The sequence below is a fragment of the Podarcis bocagei genome, assembly GCF_964188305.1.
Source record: "Podarcis bocagei genome assembly, chromosome: 8".
Taxonomy (NCBI): Eukaryota; Metazoa; Chordata; class Lepidosauria; order Squamata; family Lacertidae; genus Podarcis; species Podarcis bocagei.
In genome coordinates this window covers 2,556,500-2,581,683 of record NC_138133.1, presented here as the reverse complement: position 1 = coordinate 2,581,683, position 25,184 = coordinate 2,556,500, and the positions used below count along the sequence as shown (strand labels likewise).

The 25,184-nt window shown below is 40.3% G+C and overlaps 1 protein-coding gene across 8 annotated transcripts in view; it reads left to right on the top strand.

Annotated features, from left to right (window-relative positions):
- Positions 1-25,184, top strand: part of KIZ (kizuna centrosomal protein) — a 68,414-nt gene that overhangs the window by 5,632 nt on the left and 37,598 nt on the right. For 4 of the 8 annotated variants that reach the window (XM_081205981.1, XM_081205979.1, XM_081205983.1 and 1 more), the window contains 5 exons: positions 10,806-10,868; positions 14,329-14,491; positions 15,617-15,706; positions 19,436-20,063; positions 21,215-21,458. In XM_081205981.1, the coding sequence (XP_081062107.1) occupies positions 10,806-10,868; positions 14,329-14,491; positions 15,617-15,706; positions 19,436-20,063; positions 21,215-21,458 (1,188 nt within the window). Of the gene's footprint in view, positions 1-10,805; positions 10,869-14,328; positions 14,492-15,328; positions 15,401-15,616; positions 15,707-19,435; positions 20,064-21,214; positions 21,459-25,184 lie in introns of those variants that run through there. The other 4 variants (XM_081205982.1, XM_081205984.1, XM_081205980.1 and 1 more) reach the window with 3 other exon arrangements.

Sequence of the window (25,184 nt, the reverse complement as noted above, 5' to 3'; positions counted from 1 at the left end):
ACAGTTCCCATGATTCTGCGGAAGGGAACTATGTGCTTTAAAGGTGATTGGTTTGGTATGGTATGGTATGGATGTATGGTGTGGCCATACACTCATGGCCATGTATCTGAAATACTGCAGACTGGCTTCTAGTCAGTCTGACTGGCACCTTGACCAATTTGATAAATAAGCTGATATAACTGTTCAATCCATTCATGCCACAGGGTATGTTTCATCTTAGAATCATAGAATAGAATCATAGAATCATAGAGTTGGAAGAGACCACAAGGGCCATCGAGTCCAACCCCCTGCCAAGCAGGAAACACCATCAGAGCACTCCTGACATATGGTTGTCAAGCCTCTGCTTAAAGACCTCCAAAAAAGGAGACTCCACCACACTCCTTGGCAGCAAATTCCACTGTCAAACAGCTCTTACTCGTTAAAGTAAGCCCTTAGCCTTTCCTCATAAGGCATCTTGCCCTGCCCCTTTCAGCCCAGCCACCCCACAACCCTCTTCATTTGTTGATTACCAGTATCTGCTAAGAGGCCAGTTATCTTCGTCTTCTCACTGCTTCCAATATATGCTTCTTAATGCTGAGTTGATTAGTTGGGGTGGAATAAAAAGAGAATAAACTACTGGAATAGAAGGAGAGTAAGCTGTTGGTGTATGGTGTCGCTTGGATTGAGTCTCTCCCCGTGTTACTTAACATAAACATAAACGTGGAGAGGTCAGTCAAGGTTTGAAGTATGCTGTGATCAATATGACAAGCTGCTCTTATACTTAGGAAACTTTTGGGGTTCTGAACCAGTGTCTGGAGATGATAGTAGGCTGGGAAGCTGAATCCACATGTGAAAGATATGTTCCTCCTCAGGTGGGAGGGGAACTCTGGAATTGAGATCCAATTTTATTCCCCTTGAAAAATCAGCTTTGTAGTTTAGGAGCTTTACATCTGAATGATGGGGTCGCTTTGTCCAGTTTAGATTGGAACACCGCTGGGCTAATTCCTGAGGAAATCAGACCTGGCTATGGTAACACGTGGCTTTAGTTACAAGATTGGATTACAGTAATATGCTTTATTTCTTTATTCATTCATCTTTTTATACTGCACAACCGTATAAATATATCTGGTATAGAAAATGTGAAACTAATACAAAATAAAACAAATAAATATAGAAAACATACTACATTTATGTTTGCATAAATCCAGAGGAGTAATATATGGGCCAGCTTCAAGAGAAGGCTTAAAGGTAAAGGGACCCCTTGCGGACAACTCTGGGGTTGCGGCGCTTATCTCGCTTTATGGGCCGAGGGAGCTGGCATACAGCTTCCGGGTCCTGTGGCCAGCAGGACTAAGCCGCTTCTGGCGAACCAGAGCAGCGCACGGAAACACCGTTTACCTTCCCGCCAGAGCGGTACCTATTTATCTATTTGCACTTTGACATGCTTTTGAACTGCTAGGTTGGCAGGAGCTGGGACCGAGCAACGGGAGCTCACCCCGTCGCGGGGATTCAAACCACCGACCTTCTGATTGGCAAGTCCTAGGCTCTGTGGTTTAACCCACAGTGCCACCCGCTGGTGCCTAAAACCCATTACAGGTGGTGCCAGCCTAATCTTAGTGAAGAAAGAGTTGTACATATGGAGCTACCTTTTGAAGTATCTTCAGAAGCTACAATTGGCCCAGAATGTACAGATGTGAGTTTTCTGGAAAAGGTTCCTTTACAAATTAGGCTAATTTGTGATGAAAAACTTTCAGTTTCCATTGGAACGTTTTCTGAAGCCTGGAGATTGATCTGATTTAGCATGTTTATTTTGCTGTTTTTTAAAAAATACCCAGGAAACTTTTGACATGCCATTAAACATTTCTACATACCGTCTGTAATATTTACTCATACAAAAAATACTTAAGCATTTTCATAATACAATACAAGAAACAAACTAAATGAAAAGCAAGAAAGAGGGGAAAAAATGAAAAGTCTCCTCTCCAAGGTAGACCTTAACCCTTGTCTCACACAGGAGGAGATAGACCTTGCCAGCTCTCACCTAGGAGCTTTCTTTTCTTCTCGAGTCTCCCACTTTGGGAGCTCTTCCTTTCTGTGCCTTTCATGCAAGGTACTTCAGGCAGCCATTGTCTTCATGTGTGTATAATCCCAACATTGACCTAGAGTAGGCTCTTCCAGAGTCCTTGTGTTTGCTGCAAGTAAAATCAAAACTGATCACCATTTTAGTTTCGTTTGTGCTTTCACTTGCAGTCTGAGATTATATAAGAATTTTAGCTTTGGTTTTTGTTTGACCTGCACAGTCAATGAGGAAGAAGTTGACATTTGGTTTGGATTTATTTTAGAATTTATAAATACTGTCTCTCTAAATATGTTCATGTGCATTATATAATCATTCCTGAGGAATGGTTGTAAAGTTATGGAATTGTCATGTTTAACATACCCTTTTAAATATAGATAAATGAGTTAAATAGTGACTATCCTCTGGGAGTTTTCTTCCCTTGGCCTCAGAAATGGAGAAGAGAATGTTAACATGTCATTTCTTCCTCCTGCTCAGTCTTATCTCCCAGCATTGGGACCTAAGCTGCCTCCTTAGCATCCTGCCCACACTTGCCATATATAATGCTGCAACCAGTACAATCTCATGAGAGTTTCTTGGCTTCTCATGAGAGAAGATGGGTTTGTATCCCAGCTGCCATGGCAACATCACTGCATGATCCCAGATACCTAAGAATGGGAGATATAAAACTGGGTGGTAGGTTTTTTTAAATTAATCTTCCCGTCCTTTCTTTTTGTTCTCCCTAGCTGTTGAGCGTGCAAAAAGCCACATCACTGAAGTTCCCATTATCAGAGCCCTCACTATGTGCTCATAGCACACTAGATATGGGAGCAGAGATTTGTAGCTCTATGTTGTGTGCCTTTGTATTGCATTTAAGTTCCATGGGTGGTTTTATAACCTTGTGCTGTGCTGTGATTGGCTGCAGGGTTCGTTGAAATCCTACCTTTTGTAGTTATGGTGGCAAAGAGGAAGGGTGGAAGGTAATTCAGGACTCTGCATTTACTCTAATGAGAATACTTAAACTTATGTCATCTCTTTTGCAGGTGTAACATTGCACCTGTGTTGGGAGGGGACAGCAGGATCACTGATTGAACTAGGATTCTAGCAATGGCCTGTTTATCCCTAATGATGCTCCAAACTCTCCCCAGTTTTCCTCTTTTGCTGGCTGTCTTGATGATATAAAAGTTATCTTACCAGTGGCTTCTAATTGGGGCAAGGGTATTACTAGATGGGTTTAGTATTATTCCACTAACATAACGTTATAGTTTGCCAATGCAGGTTTTTTTTTTTGAGTGATGCTGTTCCTACATATTGGATATAATTTATGGGCAGAATTGCTCTAATAGATTACTGTATGATTTCTTTGAGATGTTTGGGGAAGGGTCACCTTTAAATATGCTGACAGCACCATTGTTGAATATATCGAAGAAAATACATCCATATAAAAGATTAAAGAAGCAATTGAACCAATTGCTTCACAGAAACCTTCAAGGGAGGTAGATTTTTCAGGCTTATAGAAAGCTGTGTTCTATAAGGTTGTCAGGAATCTACTAGTGCCAATCTTCACATCTAAGAACAGTGAAATACTTGTTTAAAAGTGTTTGTCCTAAGATAAGTGTTAAGGTGGGTTTTATTTGATAAGTGTATATTTACTGCTATTAACCATGACAGCAGATGGGGAGACACCCTCAACATGTTTTTAATTTATTTCTTAGTATTTCTAATGTTGTCAATTTACATTCTACTTTTCTGAAGCTCAAAGGAGATTACAATTAACAGCATTAACAATACAATACAATTACAGCATTAACATGAATGAACCCAGTCTTCCAGAGGCGGCGTGAAACAGCAATGGCGGTCCTCTACGGTCTCTGAAGAGGGGCTCCGCGGAAAAGGGACGTCAGCTGCGGCACAGCGACGACCCATTAAGAAAAACCACGGGTAGAGTGAGCCCGTGGCCGTGGGACTCGGCGGGCACCAGGAGCGACCCCAGAAGCGGGGAAGGAGCCCCGTAAGGGGTTCCGGAACGTGAAAGGGGAAGCGGTGCTGTGAGTTCATCGCTCTTTCTGCGGAAGCTGCTGATGAGCGCTGTCCTTTCTTCCTGGAACATTTGGCTACAGAACTTTCTACTCGTGAGTAAGGATTTACAAGTACCCATTTGAGTCTAAATTTTAATAAGAAAATTCGGCTGAAAACGGGAGGTGAAAACAGGAAGTCCGCCTTCCGACTTTGCTAAGATCAAAGCAAAAACCTTCGCAAGCTGAGAGCGCTGCGGAAAGGATTTTAAAAGGGAAGCTGTCAGAACTGTGCAAATTGGAACCTATTTACCTGAAAGGAGAAAAGATTAAGAGGCTGGGAAGTGACTGATTTGATTGGAAACCTCTCCTCTTCTTTACTAAGTGGATTACAAAATAACCAAATGCTGGGGCTGCCAGGACAGTAGGAACTGTCAATTTGCAGAAACTGTAACTAAAAGTGGATGTGCTACTGTTAAGCATGACTGGATACAAATAAGAAAGAAACTGTTTCTTGCACCTATTATTGAAAATTTGTTGGTATTTTGGGAAAGCTGACTAACTAGAAAGGGACACTGAAGGTACCTTTTTAATTTTTTTTTATTATTTTTGGTCTTCTGCTTAAGGGGGGAAAAAGTTTATTTGCTCATTGAACTACAGGGAAGCTCCCCCTAGTGGATTTAGGACTAACTAATCTCTGGGAACTGCTTATTATTTGGACTATCTTCTTGGTGGTTGTTTTCTTTTTCCTGGATTATTTTTCCCATGGGACTTACAATTTGACCTTGACGCATAGACAGCTGTGGAATGAGTGGCACAAGGAAAAGGGCAGCTAAAACAAAAGCAGAACAGCTACTGCTACAAACAACATTGCCTGTACAGCCTGTACAGTCACGTAGATCATCTGTCCCTACGGTTTTAACACTGAAAGAAGGACAAGGTGCTCAACCAGCCCAAGAGCCAGTTTCAAAAGATATGGCTTCAGGAGGGGTTGACCCAGTTTCGCAGAAAATTTTGGATCAGCTTGCTGCTTTAAACACAAAGTTTGATCAAGTTACAACTACTATCAACAAGCTGACTGACCAAGTTTCCCAAAATACACAAGTAATTGGGAACCTCCAAACAACAACTCTAGAAAATCGGAAACTGGCTGAACAAGCAAATCAGAAAGCAGAGGAAGCCAATAAGAAGGCAGAGGAAGTAAAAAGGGAAGTAAGGCCACTTTGCAGGCAAATCAGTGAACAGCAGGCCTATCTGTCTATGGTGGAACTGAAAAATCGGGAAAATAATCTTAGGCTTCGATCAATACCAGAACTTGAACAAGATAATTTGGTTGGCTTTCTGACATCAGAATTATCAAAGTTCTGGGCTATAGAAGAAGATAAGGATTTTAAAATTGTCACCGCTTTCAGATTGGGAAGAGTGGTGAGGAAGGACAGAGCTAGAGATTGCCTGATCATTTTGAGATCTAGGCAAGAAAGCGACAAAATACTTGGCCTACACTTCAAAAAAGCACTGGTGATTCAAGGCAAAAAAGCAGAAATCTACAGAGATATCCCGAAGCAACTATTGGACTTAAGAACTACATACAAGGATCTAACAGGACTACTGAGAAACAACGCAATTCCTTATAGGTGGGAATTCCCTCAAGGACTATCTTTTACTATCAAAGGGAAAAAAGTTAAAATTAGAACAGCAGAAGACCAACTAAAATTCTTGAACGACTACGGAGAGGACCTTCGGAAGGGAGTAGCAGGAGCCGGGCCAACACCTCTACCTGAACCAGCACCTGTTTTGCCTCCGGGCCAGGACGAAGAAGACACACCTCAAGAGGATTCTTAAATTGATCCAGGATGTCTCTGCAGCTTTTAAGTTGGAACATAAATGGCGGGAATTCTCCGGAAAAAAGAAGGAGGATCTTTCACATATTGAAAAAAGAAAAATTGGACATTATCTGTTTGCAGGAAACCCACGTGACTAGGCTCCATAGGAAAGTATTAATCAACAAAAGACTAGGCCAAGAATTTATTTCATCTGACAAAGTTAAGAAAAGAGGTGTAGTGATTTATGCAAAGGAGAACCTATCACCGAAATTTCTATTTAAAGATGAGCATGGAAGAATTTTGGCAATTGAGAAACAAACACAAGGAGAAAAGTTTTTGATAGTAGGAATTTATGCACCAAATGAAGGGAAGTCAGAATTTTACAAGAAGCTGCACGAGATATTGCTGGACTATCTGGACTATTCTAACATCATTTTGATGGGAGATATGAATGGGGTGGTCTCTACTTACATGGATAAGTCGCAAAATCAAAATCTAACCAAAGATGGCAGGCTACCTAAAACTTTCTTTGAATTGACCGACAGTATGGATTTGATTGACATTTGGAGGACAAAGAACCCTCTAGGTAAAGAAGGAACATTCTTTTCTGAGGCTCATCTGTCACGGACAAGAATAGACCAAATTTGGACATCTAGAGGACTGGCACCTAAGACTATTAAAGTAGAAATCTGCCCAAAAACATGTTCCGACCACAATGCTTTGAAAGTGGAATTGAGACTTACTCCAGTCGGTTCCTTCAGATGGAGAATGAATGACACCCTGTTAAGAGATCAAGAGATTGTCAAAAAGGCCCAAAAAACTCTAAAAGACTACTTTGAAATAAACTTGAACACTTCGGTGGAAAAGAGAATAATCTGGGACGCAAGCAAAGCAGTAATGAGAGGGTTTCTGATACAACAGAATACGATCAAGAAAAAACTCTGGAATGGAAAAAAGGATAAGATATTAGAGAAGATAAGAGATGAAGAGAAAAAATTGAGACTAAAACCAAAATCTAAAGAGATTCTAAGAGAAATTAAGTTTTATCAAGCACAATATGTGAAATTAATAAATCAAGAAGTGGAATGGAAAATTAAACAAATGAAACAAAGATCTTTTGAATCGGCGAATAAATGTGGGAAACTGCTAGCATGGCAGTTGAAAAGGAGACAAAAATTGAACTTTGTTACCAATCTGGAGGTTGAAGGGAAAAATATACAGAAACCGGAAGAAATAAGAAAGTGTTTCCAGAAATATTTCAAAAAACTTTATACGCAAGGGCCTCAGGAAGTGACGGAGATAGACCAATTTTTAAAAGCAAATGGATTACCAAAACTATCTCAAGAAAAGAGAACAATCTTAAATGATCGAATAACACAACAGGAGATTGAGAGTGCCATTCAGAATATGCAACTTGGCAAATCTCCAGGCCCAGATGGACTTACCTCCAAGTACTATAAGACTCTAAAAGACTACTTGATACAACCACTAATGGAGGTTTGTAACCAGATTATGGAGGGGAAGAAGACACCGGAAACGTGGAAAGAAGCTTTCATCACATTGATTCCTAAACTGGAAACTGAAAAGACTCAACTAAAGAACTACCGTCCCATCTCACTCCTAAATGTGGATTACAAAATTTTTGCAGACATTTTGGCAAGTAGGCTTAAAAGAGTGCTAAATGAAGTACTTCACAAGGACCAGGCAGGCTTTCTTCCAGGCCGACATTTGTTTGACAACACTAGGAACATTATTGATATTTTGGAACTTTTACAAACAAATATTAATACAAAAGCAGTGCTAATTTTTATCGACGCGGAGAAAGCCTTTGATAACATTTCTTGGAAGTTTATGAAGAAAAATTTGGAAGGGATGGGAGTGGGACAGGGGTTCGAAAATGGTATAGAAGCAATCTACTCAGAACAAAAAGCTAAACTGATAGTGAACAATGTGGTGACAGACGAGTTTAAAATTGAAAAAGGAACACGACAGGGGTGTCCCTTATCCCCTCTTTTATTCATTTCAGTCCTGGAGGTGCTTTTGAACATGATAAGGGAGGACCGGTTGATAAAGGGAATATTTGTCGGAGAGAAACAATATAAACTGAAAGCTTTTGCAGATGATTTGGTTTTAACACTACAGGAGCCAGAATCTAGTACAAAAAGAGTTTTAGAGTTGATTCAAGAGTTTGGTCGGGTGGCGGGGTTCAAGCTGAACAAGCAAAAAACCAAGGTTCTGGTTAAAAACCTGACACCTCTAGAAACAGATGAGTTACAGAAAGAAACAGAATTAACTGTGGTTAAAAAAGTGAAATACCTAGGGGTCAATTTGACTTCCAGAAACTTGAATTTGTTTAAGGATAATTATGAAAAATGTTGGCTTGAAGTTAAAAAGGACTTAGATATTTGGTCAAGACTAAAACTTTCCTTGTTGGGTAGAATTGCAGCAGTAAAAATGAATGTATTGCCAAAGATGCTGTTTTTGTTTCAAACCCTTCAGATTGTGGACAGAGTTGAATGTTTTGGTAAATGGCAGAAGGATATTTCGAAGTTTGTTTGGCAGGGCAAAAAGCCCCGAATAAAATTTAAAATACTAACTGATGCAAAAGAAAGAGGGGGATTTGCCCTGCCAGATTTAAGGTTATACTATGAAGCAGCAGCCTTCTGCTGGATGAAAGATTGGTTTTTATTAGAAAACACCGATGTCCTAGATCTAGAAGGGTTCGACAATGCTTTTGGGTGGCATGCATATCTGTGGTACGACAAGGTTAAGATCCACAAAACATTCAAAAACCATATTGTCAGAAAAGCAATATTTATGGTCTGGACAAAATACAAAGACTTATTGGAAAGTAAGACCCCGAGGTGGCTATCACCAGTGGAGGCTAAGGCCCGAAAAAAACCCAATATGGAGACCGGTTGGTTGAAATATGGGGAAATGTTAGAAAAAATAGGAGACAATTTGAGGTTACAGAGCTATGAAAAAGTAAAGCATAAGGTGCAAGACTGGTTTCATTATGCTCAAATTCAAGAGATTTTTAAGTCAGACAAAAAAACAGGATTCCAGGTGGAAAAATCGAAACTAGAGACAGAACTGTTAGAACCCAAAACTAAGGTTCTTTCGAGAATGTATAACTTGCTGCTTAAATGGAACACTCAGGATGAGACAGTCAAATCAGCCATGATAAAATGGGCTCAAGACATTGGGCACAACATTATGTTTGAAGACTGGGAAAGGTTATGGACCACTGGTATGAAATTTACGGCATGCAGTGCCTTGAAAGAAAATATTATGAAAATGATATACAGGTGGTACATGACCCCAGTCAAGCTTGCTAAAATATACCATTTGTCTGATAATAAATGTTGGAAATGCAAGGAGGCTGAAGGGACATTCTTTCACCTCTGGTGGACCTGTCCAAAAGTGAAGGTCTTCTGGGAAAAGATTTACAATGAGTTAAAAAAGGTATTTAAGTATACCTTTCCCAAGAAACCAGAGGCCTTCCTCCTGGGCATTGTCGGCCAGAAAGTGTTAAAGAAGGATAGAACTTTTTTTATGTATGCAACAACAGCAGCAAGGATACTTATCGCAAAACACTGGAAGACACAAGATTTACCCACACTGGAGGAGTGGCATATGCAATTGATGGACTATATGGAACTGGACGAAATGACTGGCAGAATCCGTGATTTGGGAGAAGAGACAGTGGAGGAGAACTGGAAAAAGTTTAAGGATTATCTACAAAAACACTATAAGTTATATGAATGTTAACAATTTGCATGAACTGAAAAACCAAGCTCCAGCAATAAGATTTTGTATATTGGAAATTAAGATATGATTAGGAAAGGACCAAAGTTTAAAATAATGTGTTGTTTTGTTTAAAGTAAAAGTAAATTGATAATAAGTATTTTGAACCCAAAAGAGAATTATTCGAAAGTATTAATAACACACGAAACAAGTTATTAATTTGCTGACATTTTATTGTTAAGAAAGCAGGGTGAGGGAGAAGTGGGGAAGTTCAGTAAGATTTGGAAGGATGTAACTGAAAGTTGGATTTCTTTCGTTTTTCTTCTTTTCTTCTTTTCTTCTTTTTTTTGGTTGTTTGTTTTTTGTTATTTGACATGTTATCTGGAAAAAAGCAATAAAAATTATTATAAAATAAATAAATAACATGAATGAACCCAGATTTACCACCAAGTGTACTGCTGCTGTTGTTGTTGTTGTTGTTGTTGTTGTTAACATTTATTTATATCCTACTGCTCCTCCAAGGAGGTCAAGGTGGACTACATAATTCTCTCCCCTCCTAATTTCATCCTCACAACAACCCTGTCAGGGAAGCAAGGCTCAGAGATGGTGACTGGCCCAAAGTGAACCTTTGTGGCTAGGTGGGGATTTGAACCTTGGTCTCCCAGGTTCTAGTCAAGCACTTTTACCACTATGCCACATTGTTAGTGAGCCACAGCCAGTATCTACTCTCAGTGTGTTAAAGATATTGTGTAAGAGGAGGAGAATAGGATGGAGGCTCTGTTAGAATCCTTAGCTATGTAGTAGGGAGTACTTTAACCATATGTCTGTTTCTGCATCCTTGTAAGCAGTAGATGATGTTATTCCTCCTACCATGTGGTCAAATGTTACAAATGACTGATTTCCTACAGCATTTCAAGGTGTGCTTTCCAAGAGTTAGTAATCCTGTATCTACCTCCAGAAGAGGCAAGTTGTTCCGGTGGTAGCTGCTACCTCAGATAGATTAGGATCAAAGCAGTTTGATTAATAATGATAATGATTCTTGATGGCTTGGAATTCACAGTGAAAAAATAATGTTCCTTGGGTGTCTAGCTCTTCTGAAACCTGTAAAATATCTTCCTTTTCTTTACTGCAAAGTGATTTGTAGTGTACCATTTGTACAATAACTTCTTCACTCTGTACTTTTAGTGAAACAAAGAGGTTGGAGTTGGAAAGAAAAATGCTTGAATACACCACATGTGATACCCGCACGTAAGTCTGCTTAAGCAGATTTTGCATTGTTTTATTTTTTATTGATAATTTATTTTAATGGATCTGTGACTACATAGCATTGACACGATATCATGCCTCTGCTGAGGGAGCTGCACTGGCTGCCAATATACTACCAGGCCCATTTAAGATTGTGCTTTTAGTATTTAAAATCAGCTTGGGACCAGGTTACCTCTTTCCCCCCATATATCTCTGCCTGGCAACTGCACTCTTCAGATGGGGCTCTGCTGAGAGTACCACATGCACCAGATGTGCATTTAGTTTGTACCAGAAACCAGAGTTTTAGTGTTGTACCTCTAGCCCTCTGTAATCAGTTACCAACTGAAATAAGGCATGCACATAGCTTCATGATGTCTGGGTGGGTACCTAAGATGTTTTTGTTTAAGCAAGCTTTTCCTGAAGTGTGACTCACTCATTTATGGAATATTAATTGTACGTCTGTAGAAATGATTTTATTGCTTTTAGTTTGTAGAAATGGTTTTATTGCTTTTAGAGCTTGTATTTTTTTCTCAATTTCTGATGACTTCAGCTTGTGAAGTGGTTTATACAAGTAAAACTTGGTTGATTCTCAATTAAATCTTGTTACTACAATTTTTGGAAATTCTAATTTATTATAATTTTATATTTGAAAAACTTTATAATTGGTTAAAATTAATATTCACATAACAATGCTGATTGGCATCTGTCAGCAAAGGTTGATACTGCATCTTCTAGCTTTTCGCATTGGGGCCCTCTGGCTGGCATTTCCCTGTTCTGTCTTCCCTTTTGCCTCCGCTTGTTCTCCTCTAATGCTGGAAGTGCCAGAGGAATCTCACTTCGCTAGAGGCAGCAGAAGAAAACCCAGCCTGGTCCCTGCCCATACCCCACGGCCTGCCCATCTTCCTTTCATGGTGAATGACAGCCAGCTGCCCAGTTCCCTCACTTCCCTCCTTGGAATGAATACAGAGAGAGGGAGAGAGAGAGAGAGAGAGAGAGAGAGAGAGAGAGAGAGAGAGAGAGAAAAGGGATTGATAGAATTGTTGCTGCAGTGATTTTGTGAATTACTGAAGGAGGAATAAAATATGCACAAAAAGGAATAACTTAATTGAAGCCAGAGGATCTGGAAAGGGCAAGTTTGGGGGGAAGGGCAAATTGATTTGCTGTGATACCTGGGTTCAGTATATACAGTGCTATTTTTCTAGAAAATGAGATGCCAGAACTCATCATGAACGCCTCCCTTGTTCTCTTATAATGGCAATGGCACCCACATGAGAGGTGTCGGAACTGGGTTTTTGCTGAGTTTCGTCTGAAAAAAACGCCCTGAACATATATGTGTGTATATACGCTAGCTACAGGCTGTAGCCAAGACAATTTAACCATGAGCCTGGTTTCAGACCTTGGAAGTACAGAAGCAGAAAGGGTTGAGGAGCAAAAGAGCTGCAAGCTGCTCTCTGGGAGCCCACACTGTTGTTTGGCTTACAGTGTCATGCAAACTGGAGGGAGAAGGAGAGGGAGAGAGGTGGCTCTGCCCCACCCACTTTTTGGGTATGCTGCCGCTGACAGATTACCCCAGGGATAAAGTGGTCTTGGGAGGAAAAGTTTTGTATGCGCCCCGGTGAGGGTGGATCTTCACTTTAATTGATTTGAATTAAAGAGTGATTTGAAGCACCATTAACCAATGTTAGGATCTCAGTGTAGTTCATTTGTGCACCATCAAGGTACAGTGGTATCTCGGGTTACGAACAGCCTAGTTAACGAACTTTCTGGATTATGAACACTTCAAACCTGGAAATGAATGTTCCAGGTGGTGTATTTTTTTTAATTTTAATTTTTTGGTATATGAACGTACTCCGTTTGGGAGTGCACTTCCGTTTTGTCGGCACGGCCTTCTGTCACTCAGCGCCGGCCATGGCAGCGTCACCCAGAAGCGGAGAAGGGGGACGTTGATGCTGCAGTATGGCGGCAGCAGAGGGACCCAGCGCCGGGGAAGACAGAGGGAGAGAGAGACGCACAAGAGACGCCAGCTGCTGTGCGCCAAAGCGTGCTTTGGAGAGACCCCTGTTGGGACTTGGAGAGGGACACGCAGTGGCCAGGGTGATTATTCGGGCGAGGCGGGAGGGGGTCACTTGTCCTTAGGATCCCACAGCAGATAGAGACGGGAGGGTGAAGGGAGGGGAGTCCGTGGTGGTGAGCCTGATCCGGGTTGAGTTTCCTTTTGCTTTGCACACGCCTCGGGGAGTGGAGATTATCGGTTCGCCTTGGGCCTCCTTCTCCCCCGAGGTGTGCTGCCTTTAGGGACCTCCTCATGAGTCGGCCTGGCAGCTCCACTGAGCGCACTGTTGCCGGCAGTGGCTCCCCGGGGTTTCAGGCAAGGAATGGGCTCCCTCTTTTCCCCCCACCAGCCCTTCCTGGAGGTGCTGTCCTCCAGAACAAGATGCCATTCCTCAAGGATCTGGTCTAAGGGTTGAAGCGGAGAAGGGGAACGTTGCCCTGCCATGCCGAGCAGGGATGTCGCTGCTGCTCCCCGGCAATGAAGCACAGAAGGGGGACGTTGGCATCTTGTCCCTCTGCTGCCACCATCACAGCAGCATCGAAGGCTGTGCTGCTGCTGCAGCAACCACCCCTCTCCCAGTACCGGGTGTCGCCCTCACAGCCGCTGCTCCAGGCCCCAGAGCAAGGCCAAGCGGCTCGGCCCCAGAAGTGACTGCCATGGCATTCCCTCACAGGGCACAGGACGGCGTGGGCCAGATGCTGGCGCCACTGCTGCAGTAAGGGTTTTTATACTGGGTAGTAGATTGCAGCCTGGTCTATTGCTTTCATTTTATGAATCAATGGCCTTGTTAGATAGTAAATTTCATGTCTACTTGCTGTTTTAGGGGTTGCTTTTCATTGTCTGGAACGGATTAATCCGTTTTCCATTACTTTCTATGGGAAAGCACACCTTGGTTTAAGAACGGACTTCCAGAATGTTCTTAACCCGAGGCACCGCTGTACTTGTTTCCTGGAGCAGCAGAATTTGAATGGCACAGAGATGGAGGACTACATGGGGCTATGGAAGGCATTCATGGACCTCTCAGTCTCTGTAAAGGCAGCTTGCACTTCCCATGCACATGAGTACATGGAAGGGAAAGGGGAATGGAACGGAAAGGGTTGTACTGAGCCCTTTATAAATCCTCTGGGCACTTCACTTGAAGTGGATCATTCCCTTACTTTTAAAATAGGAACTTTAATTTCATAATTGTAGCTTTGGACATTTTGTTGAGGAAATTGATATGAGTGTTTAAAATGAAAAGGAGCAAAATGTAAATATCGTATTGGAATTCTTCCCTCGTGGATTTTTCTATGAATGATGGCTTTTGGCAGGATTCCTGTCAGAATCCTAGGTAAATATTTCTCTTCCAAGAATCAGCTCATATACACAACATGGAACTGTTTTTCTTTTTGTTTCCCACTCCTTGTGTAGAACTAAAATGAAATACAGGAAGTTAAAAAAATACCTAGGAGAAATATGTGAGCGTCAGAAAAAGTCTTTGCTCCGAAACCAAGACTTGTTGAAGGAATTTGATTGCATTGAAGCTCAAATTCAGAAGTTTGCTTCAAGATCAGAGTGCCTTCAGAGGCTGAAGGTATTATATACTGTACTTTAATAACTATAAATGATTTTGATGAAAACAGATTGTGTGTACCCACACTTTGATATAAATCAGCCCTAAAACCTTTTTTAGAATAAATTGCTTGCTGTGTGAAAAATGCAGACCTGCTGTATAAGTAAAGCGGTGAACCAAAGTGGAAATGAGGGAGGGTTGAGGGCACAGAGAACCTTGAATACTCTTTATATACTATTGAGGCTCTGTGCTCATCTTCCTATTTGCTAAATATATGGTGTTTTGGTTCCCTGACCCATGTAACTGGATCCAAAAGAATAGAGGAAACACCTCCCAGCATTTTATTACAATTTCTTATGATGTTGCTTTTTCTTGAGTAGTATGTGATTTTTATTTTTACTGGCTATTGAAGCATTCTGGAATAGCTGCAGTGGATGCTGACCCTGTTGTGGTCTTTATGAGAAGCTTGTTTGACAGATTGAACTGTGCTGTTTTGGAGTTAACCACATTACCATTCCATTTTGGTTTCTCTTCCATCAGCACTCACTTTTTGTTGGGATTTATTTTGATATCAGAGTTACCATTATTTTCTTTTTGCCATACAATCTGTACAATACTAGCTTTTTCCATATATGCCACCTGGAACACAGAACTCTTGTGACATATGAGTTGTGTATCCATGGTAGACTACAAAGATAGTATAACAACAAATGTTACAAAATGAATTACAAGATAATACAGTAATACTGCAATGTGTTCAAATGCATTGTCAGTTCATTTGTATTTTGAATTGAATGAAGTGTCATACATAAAGGTTTTACATTTTAAAACATGCCTTTCATCTAGTTCAGATTTCATATTGGTGCAGTTTATAATCAAATACAACAGTAAATAGATAAAATGTTTCAACTACATTAAAACTTTAACCAGGTAAACTGCTAGGGTAAATAAGTAATGTTTTGAGAATTCTGTTCAGAATGCTTAATGTTTAATATTTGTTTCACTGCCTACTGTATATTTATTACAATCTGATTGCAGTGGAAAACTATATGTTTTACCTTTCCTCAATGAAATCAGTAGAGCATACTTAGGTTTGGCTGGATCACAGCCTGAATCTTAATTTATGATGCCTTTTTTATATATTAGGCAGAGTATGAAGGAGGATTTAAGAGAGAGCAGATTCCTGAGAGAAAAAATATTTCAAAAAGCAATAAGAGTGATGTTATGAAACACCAGGTAAGTAAAAAATATTCTAAAAGGTATATCTAACCAGAGCTGAACACTTTGGGCAAAGCAATCCAAACTGGGACTGGGGACAAGTGGGACGGAGCAGAGCAATGGACCCATCACTGCATCCCAAGCACTGCCTCCTTGCGTGACCAGAGCAGAAGGCAAGGGGAGCCATTGAAAAGAAATTTCCCCCCGAATGCGTTTTCTGTGCTTTGACTCCAGCAAGTCCAAAGCCACCAGTACCCTATCCCAGTGTTCCCCAACCCTGGGTCTCCAGCTGTTTTTGGACTACAACTCCCATCATCCCTCGCTAGCAAGACCAGTGGTCAAGGATGATGGGAATTGTAGTCCGAAAACAGATGGAGACCCAAGGTTGGGGAACACTGCCCTATCCTGTTTGAAAGCTATTTTGCTGGCTACCAACTGGGTGATGCTGAGGCCTCTGTTGCGGCAGAGCCACCCAGCTGGTGGCACTCCTTTCCACAGACACTGGCAGAGAGGCAGCTATGCACCAACCAAATACTGGCCCCACGAGCCATCAGTGTAGCTGGGTTGTGATCTAAATTCATTTCAATGGTGGAGTTAAAAAGGCATGTTTAAGTCTCTCCCTCTGAAATCGATGGGACTGGGAAGTAGCTCTGGCTGGAACAGATCTGTAGTCTATTAATTGGGGAGCTGTTAGAGGCTTTTTATTTTATTCAGGTAAAAAATATATTTTGCAAACCTCTTGTGTAATTACTTCCGCCATGCAGTTTAAATCGTGCCATAGTGCTGGAAAAGAAACAAATGTTCATTGTGAAATTTAAAAATACTATCACACACACACACACACCAAATATTTAAATTTAAGCCCCCCAAAATTAGCATTTATAATTTTGTACATTTTGACTTTTCCCTTCCAAAAGATGCCAAAAAAGAAGAAAAACAACAACAACAGTCACAGACAAAGCCTGACGAGAAATACTCAAATATATTCTGCTATATATCTGCAGTAGTGCAGCCTTCTAATCCCTCCTCCTATCTCCATATAAATGATACAGTTCAAGACCAGAGCTGTTTTTCTTCCCTAAAAGCAGGAAAGCTCTTTTAGATGAAATGTCTAAAAACATCTTGTAATAACTTGGAGCATGCTGGCAAGAGTAGTCACTTGTGACTATGTGTGAAACCCCCTCAGCTAGTCGATATTGTAATAAGCCAAAATGGGTAGCATCACTCCATTATTCAGAAAAGCCAACAGCATGCTTGTCCCTTAGGCTACAGCATTCATTAAGGAAAGCTTACTGGGCTGAAAGCTGGAAACAGATGATAACAGGATATGATTTTCATATTTAATGCATTCCTTGGAAGAGTATGTGTGCTGCAGATTGATAGAAGAATCAACTGCTACTTTGCTAAAAGACTTTCTAGTTTGCCCTATAGCTACCGATGGAATCATTCAGCCAAGAAATTAACTTTTTCTCCTTTTACCTGCTTTATGTATCAGCTAAGCAGGCTGTCTTGCTGCCAGTAAATGTTATTATGCATTTAACTGTTTGGTATTTAAGACTCTTATCAGGAAAGAAACAGAGGCAACACTATTTTGTGTTTTTGTGTGTGTGTGTGTTTAATAGTATCAGGAAGGTTTTCATTTTTCTTTCTTCATTGCGTTAGCAGACGTTAATCTGAGTTTATAGATGTTTTTCCTCACAGTAGATTAAAAATGTGGAAAAACCTTGAATTTAGGCCCTTCTTAAAATATACATGGAGCAATGAGCCTCACCAGCCTTGACCTATATAAGTATGCCTTCTACAATGTTCAGATATTTAGGAAGCGATAGTGATAGAGTTCTGAAATACTAATTTTCCTCTGTTGTTTTTAAAATATTTGTCCTTGAAGTTTTTGATCTTAAATAAATCTATATTTCATTGCAGCCCTACTTACATAAATATCTGTATATCAGAACTACTAGAACCCTTATAATACCATGGTACTTTAGTACCCCATGTCATAAATTATTACAATTATTTCTTTACTTACCTTCTGAAAGTAAATTAAAAAATAAACAGGCAACTATAACAACAGTTTATAATATGGGGCACTATAGTACTGCAGTCATAAGGTGTTCATTTATTTTATTTTTAAAAATTCTGTCCCACCTATTTCTCCAAAGGAACTAAAGGCAGCCACTAAATATTAATGAAAACAGAAAACAAACATAACCCCTAAGAAGGCCCAATATACACTCAGAGTTAAGAGTATCAAATCCATTAAAAAAATTCCAGCAGCACAAAAATGACAAGGAACAACAGTGATGTGTCTATATAGAAGTGGCTGAGAGCCAAAGTGGCCCATGTGCAAGTGGAATGAGCATTCACACATGCATTGGACTGCAGATAGAGAGTTGGTGATTCCACTTCCAAGCTGCATTTCCCTATTCTGGAGAATCCCTGATTCCCAGGAGCAATTTTTCTAGGGGTGCCAGAGGTTGCAAGTTAACTGGAAAATTCTTACAAATAATATAACTTTTTAAAAGATTTGGGGAAGTAAAATCATCAGCATTTCCCCTATTAATTCCACACACAATCTCAAAATAGCCAGAGCAACCCAGAGAACAACTGACAGTTCACATGGAGCATGTGCTGTGAGGGTGATGTCAACTCTCTACAGCTGACAGTCCTCTAGCCAGTGGGCTGGGAATCATACTATCTTTGCTTATCTTTTGATGGACTGCTTACCGGAAGGGCCTTGATGGACTTCTTAGTAGCCATTGGGCCATGGGTTGGTGGATTATGCCATCTTGTGCATTTTCATATAAATTAAATTGTGCAGGGCCATCCTCCCAGTAGTAAACCTGAAAGCAGAACCTTGGTTTCAGAATGTTGCAGAAGGTCATGTATTACTTGATTGCCTTTGTGACTCAGAACTAGGGAACAGATAGATATCTGCCAGTACTGTAGTTATCTGTATAGTGGTAGATGGTGGGTATAATTCACTGGAAGTTCTGCATAGGTCCCATTGAAATGAATAGAACTGTATAGATTCTGTTTATTTCAATTGAATTAACTAGTTGTGCCCATAAGTCCTTTGTCCTGACCTCAAAGCCTCTACTTCAGAATCTACTGAATGTGCTGAAAGACACAACAACTTTGGTTCAAAAAGATTCAGAGAGCCCTATGCCTGCAGTTGGTTCTAGTTTTCTCTGCCCATAACCACCACACTTACATACTTGACTTTGTCTATCTGGTTCTCTCTTGGAAATAGTTAATGCTTGTTCCTGGTGAGCAGGTGATTGCCAGCTTACATGTTTGGGGGGAGAGAGAGAAAAACCTGCATATACAAATGCAAGTTTTCTGATATTCTGTCACCTTCTCCCACTGTTCCTTCTTACTTTAGTGTGACCAATTAACTATTTGTAACACAGTTGAGAATATGGTCAAAACTGTCAGCCAAATGGTAGAACAGCCGCTTTGCATGCAGAAGATCCAAGATTCAAAGTACTTGGCAATGTGTAGAACTGTACACAGTACTTGCATTTAGAAAAGAGTGGGATACAATTCACTGGGATACAATTCACAATTCTTGTGCTCTCCAACTCATTTCAGCGGGGTTTACATAAGAGACCATCTGGTTTGATTGTACCTATAAGAGAGCCTTGCAGGTGTGCGCATATATTTTAAATGGATAACACCTTGTTCATTTTAAAATCCCCATCCGCAACAACAAAAATTACTCTGGTTTCAAACTGTGTTTTTCAGATGGTGCCAGAAGTAAGACAGACAGGAATGAACAGCAGGACAGCCATGTCAAGGGGACTGTATCATACAGCAACAATCTTTATGGGACGCCAAATGTCAGCTGTCTCAAGCGTTGAAGATTTCAGTGTGCCACCGAAATCTTCTGAGCTCACAAAGAGCTTTTCAATTTCTGACCCACATTCACATAGACAACCATCACAGAGCAGTTATGTGACAGACAGCTGTGTAGTACAAACTAATAGTGATCTACAGCGCTCAAATAAGTCTGACAAAATAGATGGAAAGACATATCTGCTGATGGGCAAGGAAACGCCAGTCACATCCAGTGTATCATATGAGAATGAAAGAACTTGCTGTTTAACAGTAGAAAGCAAGACAAATAATTGCAGTAGTAATTTTGTGGAAAGCAAAATGTCTCCTGAACTTAACTCCCTGTTACATGGAAGATTAAGTCCAGAGAACAGAACCACCGATTTAAAAAGTGACAGTTCCTGCAAATCGTTGGAAGAAATACTGACACATGAGTACTCTGTACGAAATGAACAAGGATCTAAACGGCCGATCTTATTGGTGTGTCGCCCTGAGCAGCTTGTTTCTGGAAATGAGCACTCGAGAGCAAAATTCCCAGGTATAGTGATGATGTGTGTAATGGAAATAGCTCTCCTCCTGCCTAGTTGGATTTTTACAATGGTATCCATCACTGCATTATCTGCAGATGCAAAGGAACTGTATTTTTATATACTAACAATGGCAGGGACACATTGAGGGCTATCTATTGCTTGCATTATATTTTGTTTACTGCCTGAGCTACTATAGTGAGAGTCCATGCAAGAGACCTATGTCCTTTATTTACTTTTTGGGTGCAGCTTTCTAGATCTCTTTCATGTTCTTGAATGGAAATATTTGTCCTGTTGTCTTCATTACTTTCTGAGTAACACAGTACTGTAGTGGAAAAGAATTTAACTTTACAGTCCTTTCAAGGGGCATTCAGCAGGAGTACACAGTTACCTGGCCTCTCTAAACACCCAGTTCCACTACTGTTGATCTTGCTGTTCAGGAATGGAGTCAGACTTGTTTTTGTCTGTCTGCTTATTCCATGATTTTTAAATTGGATTTTCATTGAACTTTTCAGTGCTATAACTGATTTCTCTCTCTCTCTGTCAGTTCTTGATTGTAGTTTCTTCTTCATTAGTTTCTGTGGTAGAGATATCTAGCTTCAATTCTGAATACGTATTCCTCGTTATTTGTTCATATTTATAGCCTATCTTTTTTGAAAGAAAAACTCAAAGTGGCTAACATAAGAAGTATAAAGTATACAAGAGGCCTTGTGGTCTTATTCGATTGTTCTATAGGAAAACTAATCATTGGTGAAATATGCTGGTGGAATTGACTCCAGCAGACAAACAGAAGACAATCTCCTTTGGTCTCTACTTTTCCATTGATTGAGTTTTTCAGTTCAGTTTTTAAAAATTGTATATATTTCTAAAACTTTCTTCTTTAGACAGACTGTGAGATGGTTTGTTTTTATCATTTACTTTTGTACTTGGTGATGAAGATTTTGAATGGCTTTGACATTACAGTATATTTATGTATTTTACTATATATTGCTTTCAACCTTTTCTTTTTTGAAAACACAGGATTTAACATTTTTTAAGTAGCCAGTTATGACCTATGTTTGGGGGTGCATTTTTAACTGAAAGATATATCCAACTATTATCAAATTTGAATTAATATTTTCATTGTAATTTATTTTTATTTGTAATTATTTTTAATGTTAAGTTTCTGTTACAGTTCCTGAGGATAGTCTGATGCTGGACAAAAACGCACAGGAGAAAGAAGGTGAAAGTTCAGGTGGAAGTAGTGACCTTACTGTTTCTTTCAGTGAAGAGGATGAAGAAGGGAAACCATTAAAACTACAGGATTTAGGCTGCAGCACACCATATAATGAGGAAGAGCATCCATGTTCACAAGCATTATGTCATTATAGCTCAAGTGGAGGCTCATCTGCTAGTCTCACAATAAGGTAAAACCAAGCCATTGATTTCTTCATTCCTTTCAGTCGAAACACCATTTGGAACATTTTTTCTAATGATATTTTAGCGCAGGTGTGCACGACATCATGGGAAGGTTTTGCCACTTTGCCTTCTTTCTCACTGATCCTCAAGCTGTTTAACCTCCCCCTAAACCTTGTTCACTTCCAGCAATAAAACTGTGCTTGATGTCACAGTTTTACGCTTCCAGCAAACATGGTACTATTGAGAGAAAGTGATTTGTTGTTTCACTGCCCCTTGTGGCAAGTCATTCAAGGTTGCAGAGATGTGGCTGAAACTATTATGTTACCCTTTTCTGGGCAACAGACAGATTCTCTCCTTTTGGTTTGGGTCTCCAAGTAGCTGCAAGCTTTCTTGCTTAGTTCTGGTCACTCTACATGCCTTTTCCATCCTGCCTAGTCCCCCTGCAAGTGTTACCACAATATAACTGTCTGAACTCTGTCTTGTTTCTTCTTAAGCAACCAGAAATGCTCATTTTCTGACTAAGTGCTGAAACTGAGGAATTTCCACTGGTATTTGTGATGCATCATAGTCTTTGTGCAGTTCTATTTGTGCGCGGGCAGCGCAACGTTGCACAGGAGGAGCATGGCGATTGAAGTAATATTCTCCGTCTGCGCCTTTAACATCAACAAAACATCGCGCCTTGCACTCCTCCTGTGTAACGTTGCTCCGTCCACACACAAATGGAGCCGCACGAAGACACCACATGGCAAAAACAGACTTCCTACAGCCTCCCTCCCAGCTGTAGGGCGGGCAGAGTGGGAGGAGGCAAGCTGAATACTGTACGCAGGCTCCACGGGAAAGGCGAGAAGTGGTAAAAGTAATTGGGAAAAAAGCTTCACCACTCTTCCCCCCCCCAGCTCATATCTGCACCCCCCCCCCAAAGCTCAGCGATTGCCGGCAAAGGAACAGCTGATAGGCGGCCTGTTAGACGCGTGGGGCTGTTAGCCTCTGGGCAAGCCTCCCCTCCTAAAATTTCAACAAGTCAGAGCAATTTCCTCCCATTTTCTTAATTTGGGGTCCCCAAAAATAGGGGGCGTCCTATACATGGGGGCGTCCAGTACATGGAAATATATGGTAAATGTAATTAGTCATCTTTACACATAGCATAAATTTGTACCTTATTTGAAAATAACCTCTTTGTGAAGAAAACGACATAATCAGCCTTTATTGTAAGTGAAGATTCTGTGTTCAGTTGAAGTGGTATGTTGCTACAGATAATGGATTCACTTTGTATTTTAGACCTAGACTAGCCCCCCTTCCCCAAAAAATAAATAAAATGATTTTAAGCTTTAGTCACAGCACATTTCTTTTATGTTTCACCATTTGTTTTAGTACATAACAGTACATCCAGATTTCCAACCTCCCCCAATCACAAATTGAAGTTTTGTGCTCTGAGCTTCCTACAAGATGTCTTAATAGTGCCTTCTGGTAGTTATCAATCTGTTTCTATTATTGATACTTAAGGTCTCCACCATCCACCATAAGAAATCAGAAAGAAATTTGATAGTTCAGGGAGGTGTGAAATTTGCTACATGTCAGTATTGTCAAACTCTTAAATGAAAGTCTTGTCCAGCACTTTGCCAGTTCCCATAACTAACCTGTGCTTCATTTAGAGCCTTAAAAACTTCAGCCTCTCGGATTGAGCACTTAGGAAGATAATGAGTATTTCAAGCTCATGTTTAAGAAGGAACAAGGCAGAGACCTTTTGCTTGTGCTGCTTCAGCTGCATTCAAGAGGACTTAGCACAGATGGATTGTGCATTACAAAATGTAACACATAATTCAAGCTGTCAGCTTAATCAGACTGTTTCCAGGAAGCAACCTGTAAAAGAGAAAGACCCCTTGTTTGCTGACCCCTGATCCATAGCCTGCTGCATCATGTCATCCATTTTGCTTTTCTTTATTTATGTGTCCCTTCCTTCCCCTCCTTTTTATTAATGTATTCCCTTCAAGTGGCACCCTGGAAAGACCACCCAGAGGGAGGAGCACAATAGGGAGCGAGCTAGCTGAAATAGAGATTTTGTAAGACTTCAGTGCAATGAAAAGCCCTGTTGAACTGCCTGTGTGTTCTCACTGCCTCAATGTGTGTTAAGTCTAAACTTGAAAACGTCACTCCCGCACCATCTTCATTTTCCACTGTTCTTAGTCACTGTTGTGGAATTGCATTGCAGTAGAGTTTAGCAATTTGGGAGAATATTTTACAATTTCGGGTGTGTATTTTGCAATATATATTAAAGTTATAGATTTTTCAAAAACCTTGATAAGGCTAATGAATGTTGCTGCTGCTGTTGTTGAACAGTTTATAGGCTAGCTGTGTGTTTTGCTTTGTGGAGTTCTGCTGTTGAATGTGGAAACAAAACAGGCAGTCTGAAATAAAAACCTGAATAGCTATTTACACCTCTGTAAAAGGATTAGCAATTCCCCATTGTTAAAAAGCTTAAACTTCAATTTGCATCATTATAGAGGTATCACTTACTTCAATCTCTCCAGTAATATTTTATACCTGTAGGGAACCACTAGCTTTGTCCATTTATATAGGTGTAAGATTTATAAAAATACAATCATGCTTGGGTACTGTTAAATTAGAAAGGGCTAAATGCTAAGTTGTTTGAGCTGTCATTTGCAGCTCACTGCCTCATTGTTAAAACTTACATTTGAGACGTATTCAGTGCCTGATCTGAACATGAGGTAAGTTTTCTATTTTTAAAGAAGACAAAACAATACACTAATGTATTATAGCTCTGGAGGTTAGGACTCGAATCAGTGGCTTCAAGATACAAGAAAGGAGATTCTGACTTAAACCTCAGGAAAAACTATTCGAGCTGTTTGACCTTGGGAGATCGAGAGCTCTCCTTCCTTGGAGGTTTTTAAGCAGAGGCTGGATGGCCATCTGCCATGGATGCTTTAATTGAGATTCCTGCATTGCAGGGGGTTGGGCTAGATGACCCTGGGGATCCCTTCCAACTCTACACTTCTAATATTCTAAAAGGGTCACAATTTCTAATAATAAAATCAGGACAGTGTTTGCTGTCAGATACAGAAACCTGAGGGCTGATGGGAATTGTAGTCTAAATCATCTCAAGGTTCAGGAAGACTGCTTTAATATCTAGGTCCTGTTTGTGGGCGCCCCACAGGCATTTTGTTTCCTACTAGGAAAACAGGATCCTTCCCTAGATCAACTTTTGGTCTGATCCAGTATGGCTGCCTTATGTTCTTAGGTGGGGATACCCAGTGTGCATGATGACATCTTGACACTGTGTCTCTGCCTGTGCTCTGCTTCATGGGCTGGAAGCTCACAACATGATAATGCCCTATAGTTTAGAAACAAGAGCTGGATCAGTCCTCATGCACACATGAATCTAAAGGTTCTGTAGAAGATTGGGGGTGTGTGCTCTTTATCAAAAGTGCTAGCTCCATTCAAAAATATGAATATATGGAAGATAGAATAAGTTATCACATTGTCATTTTATACAACACATTCATTACCATGAGCACACAGTGCATATTGTAATTATTATTTTTTAAAGTGTTCGTATTGTTTCATGAAGTTTTCAAAATCTTTTTATTTATGTGAAAAATTAGATATGACAGATTTGTGTACACCCCATTCATGTATAAAGTGGAGACTGTTCTGTTTTATTATACCAAAGGAGGAGGAGGAAGATTCAGCTGATTTTAAGTGGAAGATCCCACCTT